The 11,675-nt window shown below is 35.8% G+C and overlaps 2 protein-coding genes across 2 annotated transcripts; both read right to left on the reverse strand.

Annotated features, from left to right (window-relative positions):
• Positions 1–120: 120 nt before the first annotated feature.
• Positions 121–1,529, reverse strand: GCK72_024253 (uncharacterized protein; the record flags this gene model as incomplete). Its single annotated transcript, XM_053735794.1, has 5 exons — positions 121–190; positions 933–1,074; positions 1,119–1,240; positions 1,285–1,376; positions 1,425–1,529. The coding sequence occupies 5 exons, from the start codon at positions 1,527–1,529 to the stop codon at positions 121–123; spliced, it is 531 nt and encodes a 176-aa protein (XP_053579360.1).
• Positions 1,530–3,755: 2,226 nt separating this feature from the next.
• Positions 3,756–4,046, reverse strand: GCK72_024254 (uncharacterized protein; the record flags this gene model as incomplete). Its single annotated transcript, XM_003117733.1, has 2 exons — positions 3,756–3,903; positions 3,955–4,046. The coding sequence occupies 2 exons, from the start codon at positions 4,044–4,046 to the stop codon at positions 3,756–3,758; spliced, it is 240 nt and encodes a 79-aa protein (XP_003117781.1).
• Between the last annotated feature and the right edge of the window lie 7,629 nt (positions 4,047–11,675).

The following is an 11,675-nucleotide window of genomic DNA, read 5'->3' on the forward strand; positions in this document are numbered from 1 at the left end:
ACCGGCAGGAGGAAGAAGAAAAACGAAGAGCAACATAAGGAAGACAATAATTCAAGGATTTGAATGAGACGAATAAATTGAATGGAAATGTGAAATTTTCGGAAGAAAATGTAAAAGAAATCAAAGGAACAACTCTTCCAATTGTTCGACGATGGTTGCAACCAATCCATTGAAATTGGTACGGTGAGCACTGGAAAATATGAGTTTTAGTATAGTTTTTTTCTAGAGCAGGGATCATTACATTTTGAAGCTCTCAGTATTCGAAAAATATAATTCTGGCAAAATTCCAAAAGTAGTTGTTACATCAGCAAAAAGTAATCTCAGAAGGTTTGAAAATTTTGCTTTCTGGTTATTTGGAAGAAAATCTTCATATGCTTTCTGGAAATGATTTCCATGAGAAGAATCACAAATGATCCACAAAAATTCTACCGAAAATTGACAAATTTTTCAGTCAGTTTTGTAGTGAAGCTTTGTAAACTATAAGGAGAAGTTTTACTTTCCTATTTAGCCAAAATAATGTATAATCCCGATTCTTCGGTTAACTTCAGCCAGAAAAAAAACTTAGGAGAAAAAAGTGACGGGCGAGTCATGTGACTGCATGTATTGATCCTGCCTATTTTTGGTCAGAGAATGATTTTTTTCGTAAGATGCATTTTTATCTATACAACTACAAAAATACTTCTGACCGAGACATTCCAGATTATTATGGCTTATTCCTGATACATTATTTGTATGTTTCACATTTACCCGGATTCCAGCATACAATACGTCGAGATCAGAACAATCAGAAAGGAAACGATAGCCATGAGGATTTGGAAGGATTTCGAGTGGACCGCAATTACAAATGTTGGAAGGAGTTTGTAGACAAGATAGATTGATACCGGAATACTGCTGGAAATAGATGTTTCTCTCGAAATCTTTTAGATACTAACTTCAAGAGAATGGACAAGCCATAGGCTCGCATCGTATTTTTATTAGGAAGCTTTCCAATTCCGGGCAGTTCTTCGAAGTTGAAATAGATGAGTTCTCTGATAGTAATGCTCAACACAACAATGGTTGTGATCACAGGGAACGCTGAAGTTGCAAAATTAGTACGAGACTACTTGGATGAGTTTTACTTTGCAAGAATTCTCGATCCTTTCTTTCTTCTTCTTGCTCCAAAGCATTTCGCTGTTCTTCTGAAACATTGTCAGGAATATTCCAATAGGTAGCCCAAGAGTTAACGTAAATGTAGAGCATGCTGAAACTTTTGTGTCAGTTGTTTTCTCTCATGAGAGGACTCACAGCAACATAATCACTATAATGACAGTGAGAAGTGCAAACATGACGACATCATCAGTCTCACACTTATCTAAACCAATTGAGGTTGTGTCAATCTTGAATTAAGAAATATGAGTTTTCCGACTTTTTTCGAATGCTATTACCAGTTCTTGAATTTTAGCTACTTCTTCACTCTGGTCAGTGATTGCAGGAGTGCAGAAGTATGCAAGCGAAAGGAGAACAACGAACAACTTTATCTTGACATTCATTTTCTCTTGCGGTTGGAATCTCTTCTTCTGAAAAAAACCTGAATGATAAGAAACAAAAAAGGAAAATAATGGTAATGAAATTGGAGACTCTCTGTTTGGAGAACGTGCGCGCAGATTTTAGGATTACAGTAATCCACGATGCGTATTATATTCGGTATCCCCGAACAACTTTTCAGTGCTTTTATCAGCATTCATCATACTATCTATCAGAAAGGCACCAGTTTTTTTCCCTCTAACGCTCAACTACTTACTATCAAGTTCCATATATTACACCCAAGCTGATTAATCAAGACTAGTTACGATAATAAGTAAAAAACAGGCGGATTCACCTGTTTTTACAAGTTTTCAAAGCTAAGTAATTGTGGGATTAAAGCAAATGGCTGATGCCAAACTTTTGATGAGCTCACACCCGTTATACTAGACTACTATACCATTTCCATCTTTTACATCTGGAAGAATCCCAACCTCAAGATCGTACAAGAAACGTTTATTTTTCCCTTTCAAAAAAAAAAAACTGGTAAACATATAACTAAATACTTATCTAACTTCTCATATACAACCCCATCCCCTACCTTTCCCCTTTGATAGACTACTTAGCGTACCTTTAGGTTTCCTTTGTGTTATCCACAGGACGCTGATACCTCCCAAGAGGAGGAGAATACCCTCGAAATCGAAACTAGAAAGTTCTTTGTTCAAAAGACTCAAAAAGATTTGGGACAAGATCGAAGAAAGAAAATGAAAATGAAGAAGAAAGACTGAAACTGAAATTGTATCGGATTTGGCAGGGGGGGTGGAGCTTAGCCTTGTGTCTTATAGGGGTCGCGACTGGAGATTTGGGGCGGGATATACAAAAGAATAGGAAATGGAAAAAATATAGTGAGAAAGAAGAGGTGAAAAAGAAGGACATTGGAAAATGTCAAAAAATTTGGAGGAAGAGAGAAATGCAGCCCCCGCAGAGCTCGAGAAGGAACTACCGTACCCCATGAAAACTCATTGAAAAAACCATCAAAGTAAGGAATTGAGCAGTAAAATTCTCTCGACGCACGAGATTTCAAAACGTCATGCGGGAAATTTACACTGCCCCCAAATTTTCTGTAATTGGAGTCGAATCAAAAGCGCGTAAAACTAATGGTTTTAACCCGCCTCGCGCACTCTTTTCCTCGCTTTTCTCATACAAAAGGGTGAGCATAAAATGTTGAAGAGGGGGAATGCAGAGCCATGTTTTTTTTTTCGAGGAGATGCACTAAATGTCGGTGAGACACGGTTACCCTTGACATTATCTATAGCAACAACAAGTAGGTGGATGCAAAACGGGAGCAGAGCACAGAAAAAAAAGTTGTAAATCTTGCATCTGAATTGGTTTACATTTCGAATGTCATGTGCTTTTGGTAAAAACGTTTTTGAGGGCAGGTTCATGGGGAAAGAGACGGATAAATATGACAAGGCGGTCCCTTTGTTTTGTACGTTTCTTAGTTTCAACAAAAAATATATAATAAAAGTTTATTAGTTTTTTTTGCAACTGGATTTCAAAATTTTTAGCGGAGAAAAATACTTTGGAGGTTGGTTACGGAATTTGCCATAAATGGGATTAAATTTATGGTCCTCACTCAGTTTATAAAACAGATATTACCAAGCCTAGCTACACTTGCCACATTGTAGTCGATTTTTCTTAGTAACAAAAAAAGTTTACTTATTTCATTTTTTGTTTTTTTTAGCGGTAGGAATGATCGCCCCGAACTTTTGTGGGAGAGTAACTACAGTTATCGTTGTTGTCATGGAAAATTTCACCTAGAAGTAAACTTTGGAAGAATTGTGATATAGCACTTTGGTAAGTTGAGTTTGTACTAAAAAACCGTCTACCTTCCACTCGAATTATTAGTTTTCCTTTCACTTTTGGAAGCTCTCATCTGTCGGGACAAACTAACCAGATGTGTAAATGTCAAAATCAATATTTTCTAATTTTCACCCTATTCAAGTAGAACGTCACCAAAAACCAAGAGTTCGAGACTTCACAGCGGGAGATCTTTTTTGAATTGTCTTCAATAGTACAATTCTACTACAATTTATCTATTTTGTTTGACACACGGTAAACTTGTAGCGGGAATGGAATTGTCTACACAATGTTTCATAGTTCAAGCCGTCTGCGGATTCATTCATAAAAGATCACATACATCAAGAAGAATTTGAAAAAAGAAGAAAATGCACGGCGTTCAGAAAGAAAAGAGACTATTCCGTTGGTGCGGAGAGTGGACGATAAGCAACACGGCGTGGTCTTCTTGGATAGTTGGAGACTGGACCGTTCTCCTCGCGAGCCTCTCTTTGTTCGACGTGTAGAGCGAGATATTGATCGTGAAGACGGACGCTGGCGAAGAAACTGAAAAAAATCTTTTGAAGTACGGGAAAAATGTATACTATTAGATCTTACACAATGAGTGTGATGATTTTGAGAAGCCATGAAAAGATAGCGAAAAAGCGACGGAAGGAGTCGTCATCACGGAACAAAGAGCAAACAGCCATAAGTCTGCAAAACGGATGTTCGGTAAAAAGTGAGAAGCACGTAAAACTAAGCAAAAAATCTTAGGAAATGAGATGAGAACAATGTCGTGAGCACAACGACAAAACAGGCAGCAGACTTTTCGTCGGAAGATAAATGGTTCTTGCCTTCTCGAAGAGCGATGAAGACTAAGAGTTTTTGAAATATTACTGGCGTTGTTGTTCTTGACTAAGAGTAATGAGTTTGGGAGAATACAGTGATTGTATCCATCAATGTCAGCTTCCAGAAATTGGTTTTTTGTTATCCAGTGCACAGGAAATTAAACGCCTGGTTGAGAATAATGAGTCAAGTGATATCTTTCGTTTTTATTAAAAATGTCTGTTTTCCTGGATAGTGTCAGATCGGTTTTGCTGGATTGTAGAATATATTTTCAAGGGAAAAAGCAACGGAATCATTGTATATAAGGGATTCCAGTTTTATTTAAAGTACATCGAGTGTATTTTGTAGAAGTCATTTATTCTCAAGATTCATTCCAAATGTGTAGATTCACTTTTCTTCTCGGAACATCAGAGTATTTTACTAAATTTCTGCAGTACAATAGGAAAATTGGTTCTGAGCCAATAAATGAAACCATTTCGGTCAATTGCCTTCTTGGCTTTTTCATCCAATTCTCCTTTCTGTGAAAAAGTCCATAAAGGGCGTATAGATTCACACTATTCACCAATTTTTTTCGTCGTTCATCGTCTTCCGACTCAAAAGAAAATGTATTCGTACAGCCACGTCACGAGTATGTGACGAATTGGTGGATCCTTGTTTCTGGCTTTGCTTTTTTAAATGAGAGGGGGCAGGAGGACACACGGGGAAGATTGATGAGACAATTTTTATTGGAGAAATTACAAATCTGGATACAAAAAAGGGAGTACAACGGGAAGCAGCCTGCATCACTAGGTGTCCGTCCAGCGAAAAAATTGGTGGAAACCAATCTGTCAAATTGAAGTTGCTATGGCCTTGTGATTCATAAATCTTTGAGGCGAATGTCTGCAACTTTTGAATCAAAATCAAACTACTCTACAAATGTAGCAAAAACACTGATACGAATTGCCAAACCTAAATTTTTATATATTATGATTGCCGGTCATTCAATGTATTCAAAACTGTCCATACCCATCATATTGTGAAACACCTCTCTCCTACTCATTCCCATTGAAAAAAGGTAATTCTTTTTGCTTTCGATACTATCTCGTCCCAAAAACAGTTAAAATGTTTAACACTTTTTTCTCAAAGTAAAAAGACAATTCAAAGGGTGGATAATGGCCACTGCTTGAACTTACCCGCAGAACTTGGACCATCATTCTCTTAACAATCCTTTAATCCAACATTTTCATTCAGTTTATGATTTATCACTTTTTTATATCTTGTATTCAGAAACATTCTGATAATTATAATTTAGATGCGATTCACCAAAGCGTGGCCAGAAACAAACCAACTTACCTCTATCCACTTTCTCGTTCAGCCGCAAAGCGGTCCTGGGTAGCGGTCTGACATTTACTACTACTTGCACCGTTCAGTGTGAATTTACGTGGTGATCTAGTTCGATAACATTCGAGCGTATTTGAAAGTGACGTCAAAATATATCCATTTATTTTTAGAGACTATTCTAGCTTATTTTAAAAAGCTACTAATACTTGCAGGACTGAAAACACGGATGTTTGGGTCTTTTGAGCCGTTTTCTCTGATCCGCTGTTTGAGTGCCCTGTTCCTCGCTGATTGCCGTTACGCCACATTGCCAGCTACACCAAATTAGCTGATTTACCTTTCCGTTATTACCCTTCTTTCTTTTTGATTCCAAATTTGAGGAGATTTCCTTGACTGGGCCGTGATTAAATACAACAAAGCTTTAAAATGTTTTCTTTCTCGTTACATTGCTTATCTCCCACTAACATGGAATGTATTTTGACTGACCCCCTAACCAATCGATATCTTCTTAAGAGAAAACACCAACCTAAATGGCTTTTTTGTGACGTGACCTGGTTTTCTAGAAATTTAGGTTTTTTAAAAAAATTCTCAAAAATTTTTTAAATCATTTTTTTCGTCTACAATGCAGCTTAGTAGTTATTGGTATCTGATTCTGAAACAAGAACGTTTTTCGTCAACTCTACAAGAAATGGCACATAATAAAAAGGTGCATCTTTTCCCGAATAGCTGAGAATTCAGATGCTCATAACTTCTCAAAAACTCCAGTAAAACGATTTTAGCTCATAAAAACTTGCTTAATACGTCTAGTTTATCAAAATACACCGTTTTCAGCAATTTCGAAGTTTTTTGTTTTTTTTTTCGATTTTCAGATTAATTTTCATGTGTTCCTCCCTTATTTCTTGTAGAGTTGACGAAAAAAGTTTTCATTTCAGAACCAGATACTGATAACTTAAATTTACAGTGTTCATTCGGTTCCGTTCAAAAGTTTCGTTCTGTTTCATAATTTAATTTCACAGCAGCGGAACATTTTTTTTTTAATGGACAATCGGTGGGTTAATTTCGTGATGAAACGTTGCTCAATGTAAGCCTAATAGAGAGAGAGAGAGAGAGTGAGAGGCGGAAGACTGAGAAGAACTGTGTCAATATTCACGACCTGGCAAATACAGTTGGTGCTTTTGGAGTTGAGTGGGCAAGGTAAAGGTCCGCACTGCTTATTTTGAACGCACCAAAGCCAAAATGGTGGAGCAGTTTCCAAAAAGCGTTAAACATGGTTTATATTCGTTGCTACTTCCTATTGTTCATCATGCTGCATACTTTGTGCAAAAAGAGGAGAAATATTCACAAATTCAATTTTTCAAAACGTATTCTCTCCTTGATTATTGTTTAACATTATGCATGATTGTTCTGTTGATTTGCATCATACATATGAGCTTAATCAGGCATAATGATCTGATATCGCGGGAATTTAAAATATGTACTATGATAACAGGACTTCTTGGTCTCCTCACATGTCTTTCCTTCCAATACGTTTCATGTTGGTGCAGCTACTACAACTTCAAGGCAAGTAACAGTAAAAACGACCGTAAATATTGTACACTGTGGAATCCTTTAGTTATTTTAATCACAGTGGGGCTATTTTCTTAAAATCATAAATTTACTTGAATTGGAAAATTTCTTTTTTTGTTGGTATGAAAATCTTTCCGATTAAATTGAAATTTTTGGGAACTTTCCAAAAAATTTCAATCGTTTTCATAATTTCAGGATGGTACACAATACGTTTTCTTCTCTCATATTTTGGCATTTGCAATGTTCACGTTTCTCCTGAAATTTACATACATGTGCAAGTTCACGCAGAAAAATAATAGCTTTCAGTATTTTCTGCTGCTTGCAGGAGCTCTCGCCGGCTCTGGACAAGCAATTCGTACAGCCAATATTGTAAGTGAAATGAAACGAATTTCTATTCAACACAGAAAACAAATACATTTAATGAGAATCGTTAGATAAGGTCAACTTACGTTATTCCTGCATTACAGGTAGAAATTTACCACGGTGTCTACTTCTATATCATTGGAATGCTTGTGATTGACTGTTTCACTCTTCTTTGTAAACCAACAAAAGTATTCTTCTTGCGAGATCTTATTGGAAAATATGTGATTTGTCAAATTGGACCTAAAGTGAGACAAGGTAACAAAATGACTATGTGCAACTTTAAAAAAAAAGTCGTTTAGGCTATTTAAAATCGGTTCTCAGAGGTGATGAATTGAACCTGGAGCTCATATACTCTCAAAGAATTTTCAATGGAAAAACCAGAAAACGCCTTATGATTATCAGACTGTAAGTTAAGTTAGTATTTATTTACATGACATGTGGTCTGATTTTTTAGTTTTACTTATTTTAAGTACTTGGTGACATAGTCAAAATTTGATTCATTCCAATTGGATATAATTTTCTGTGAGCGCTTAATATGGTATTCATCGTTTGAACTGACATACTCTAGTGGAAATACTTGTATATCGTAATGATGGTATAAATGGTTCAAATCGGAAGTAAACCAAATTTATCAAATATGAACAAATTCAGATACAATGTTTATTCCGTCAAAGAGAGATAAAGGAAAGGTGTTTCGTAACAAGTCGAATATTGAAATACTAATTCAAAAGCGTACTTCTGTATATGAACATGTAACATTATATTTATTCCCCTTTTATTATGAACACTTCCTGACCTATTAAAAGACAACACTGATCCTCAACCACATCAATACAAGACAATAGAACTGTTGGATGTGTTCACTCGGTTTTATTGTTTATGTTTGAGCAACCTCCATTTTCATATTATCACTTGTAACTTTCAAAATAAACATTTCATTTGTTATTAATTCAGGTTTGATCGTTAAGTAGACATCCTTACTACATCAAACATATCTTGTCTAATACAACTAAACCTGGTGCTCAATACTTACCTAGCCGGTTATTCAATAGCGGAATTCACTTCCTACCTCCACCTTTCTTGTCAAAATTTCCTCAATTGTAGTCAAGTCAAGCTTATTTCTTACAAATCTTAATAAATATCTCACCATACACCCTCACAATTACTAAACCTCCTATTATTCACTTTTTTGTATTGTGTCAGTGACAATCTGTCGTTCAATAAATTAATGTGATTTAATTTGAAAAAAAACAGTAGGTAAAGTTTTATGTTAATGTGTTTCTATAAAATTTTAAAGACACTAACTTTCAAATTTGACATACGCAACGGGAAATTAACTTTGTTTTAGCGTTCCTACTTTTGGTTTGCAGAAAAACCAAAATGTTTCGCAGTGTATTAATCCTTTGTGCCATAAGTTCCCCAAACTTCTTTAGTAGTGTTTATGTTTTTTGAGCACACCGTCCAATCAAGAACTGGAATTTGACGGTCATTTTTCCATTTGATTGTTTGACGAGCACGATGACGGTATTCAACTGTGTTGTCATAATGGAATTTTTTATATAACCTATTCTCGGTAAGACTCGAGCATCACTCCTGTATGTAGGGGCGTAGAGCCCACAGGTATGATAGGGTTTATCCAGTTTGTGTGCATGTATTATGGGTCTTCGGTAACCCATATGCAAAATTTTGGTGCCCACCTACCAGTCCCTGGGTTACTGTAGGTGCTCAAAGTTGCAAAACTTAAATTTTTTGTTTTAAGTCGTAGAAGCCCAATTTTTTTAGTGTAGTTTATCGACGTTTATGATAGTTTTTCCACAAAGTTTCAAAACATTTCAAAGAAAAATTTGTCGAGTTATTCGCAAAAAACCAATTTTTTGGAGCATTTTTTCCGCATTTTTGAAAATTTCGGTTCTTAAAACAAAAATCCCCCTCGGCAAACATTGTTTAAAACAAAAGTTTTTTGATAAATTTAAAAATAAAACATATTTGAATAAATTTTAAGTCTTCGCAGAAATCGAAAAGAGCCCATGTAAAGTACTGAAATTTTCTAAATTAAAAATAAGTTAATTTTCTTTATGAAAATAAATAGAGCACAATATTTTGAACATTTTTTGTATTGCACTTCTTGTAATAACTCTATTACATCCTGCTAAAATTTTGAGTTTTTGTCAAAAAAAAAATTTTTTTCAAATTTTTTAAATTTTAAGCTTCAATGATGATGATAGTTTTGTTGAGCCAAAACCTAGGAAACTGCTTAAAATATGTGTTTTTGTTCACTCCAAGACTAATGTGTGAGCTGGGAGTCGTTTTTCCTTTTTTGTTAAGAAGAGGGCCCTCCTTTTTTGTATCAAGGTAATAAATGACCCAGAGTGAAACGCGAGATTGTCGACGATGTTTTAGCATAAGATAAATTTTATTAAAACTAAAACTAAACGGTATGTTTCAGTAGAAACAACTCCGTTTCCAGAGAGTTTCATACACTTTTCACTTTTGGAACGATGTTTTGGTCGAGTCACTTTGAAACATTGTAACTTTGTTTGTTTTAAAGGATTTCATTAAATTCAAATTCTGGTGAAACGGTGAAAAAGTTGACTACAAAAAAGCTAATTGGACCAATCTATCAAAACTGAAACCGGGAGAGATACGACTTATAACATGAAAATTGACAGTACTCGTGAAATCAGAAAATAACAATTTTCGAAAAAGGTCTCTCGTTGAGTGAGATGCACTTATTTTTTTTTAAACGTCCCACTATTCATTTTGAAGATTTAAAAGTCTATTTACAAGATAGCAGTAAAGCAAAAAACTGTTTTTCAAAAAATGTTGAAAATTATCATACTTTGACAAAAACTCAACATTTTAGCAGGATGTAATAGAGTTATTAAAAAAAGTGCAATACAAAAAATGTTCAGAAAGTTGTGCTCTATTTATTTTCATAAAGCAAATTAACTAATAAACAGTTTTGAAACTTTCAGTACTTTACATGGGCTCTTTTCGACTTCTGCAAAGATTTAAAATTTATTCAAATATGTTTTACCAGTCGGTTTACGTCGCCTAACGGCGACTAAACCTCCTTCCCACTCTTCTCAGTTTCACAGCGCCTGCGGCGCTTCTTAGCTGAGCACTCCGTTCCGACAAAGCACAATTGTAAAACTTCTCATTTTTAGACCACAATTCTACAAAGATTCTCAATGAATTTTTCTATTCTGATAGAATATGGAACTTAGAATAGGATGCTTTCGAATTTACGAATTTGAACTTTCTTCCGATGTTTTTCTTATTTCGAAACAATCTTACAGGAGAACGTGAACTTGATAACACTTCCTTCTTCCCTCCCCAAAAGGCGAGTGATCATAAATACCGATATGAGTTTTTTTCTGATCGGCGGCGATGTCGCCTCCCTCCTCGGGATATGGCAGACTAAGACCATATGTTTTTACTGAAGTTCAAGAACTTGAAGACTTTTCTATTCACATCTTCAAAAAATGGATTCGAAAAAAAGTTTTTGACTGATCGGCGGCGATGCCGCCTCCCTCCTCGGAATAGGGCAGACTGAGACGGTGTTTGAACAAATCCTCATCCTAGAATTTATTTTTAGGTAGCCGAGCAACGACAAATTTGCTTATTCACAAACCACCATCACTACTTGAGTAGCATTCTTCCATTTATTCCCTTTTTTGTAGACTTAGGATTATGGTATTCTTTTGGGCTATTGCCAACAGGAATTTCGCGACCTCTTGACCAAATTTACATACGATTTTCTCACAAATGCAAGATCGGGTGCACAGGAACCGGACTGCGGGTATCATCACTGTCAATTTGACAACATCTCCGACGAAAACAGAACTGTTGAGAAATTTTTCATCAAAATCACTGCTATTCCCTCCATTTAAATCAAATAGCTCCCAAATAAATTGCTTTCCCATAACAAAAAAGCAAAAAAAAACCTTTATGATAGGGAGAGAACGAACTCAGCACCCCATGAGTTAGAATCAACTGCGTAGACCGCTACACCAAACACGCGCGGCCGGGCGCTGTCGAGAATGCAGGATAGAAACACCGAGTCAGTAGTATCGGATTGATATTTTGAGCTTTCTACCACCCTGTCGGGACACACCTTTTCTCAACACTATTTACCGTTGAAATCGGTATCGTCTCCAGATGACGTCAAATTTGATATTTTTGAAAAAAGAAAAGTTCGGGCATCATCTAAGCGCAATTTCCTATCTATCCATCTAGGTTTCATA

This window comes from Caenorhabditis remanei, chromosome X, assembly GCF_010183535.1.
Source record: "Caenorhabditis remanei strain PX506 chromosome X, whole genome shotgun sequence".
In the NCBI taxonomy this organism is placed as follows: Eukaryota; Metazoa; Nematoda; class Chromadorea; order Rhabditida; family Rhabditidae; genus Caenorhabditis; species Caenorhabditis remanei.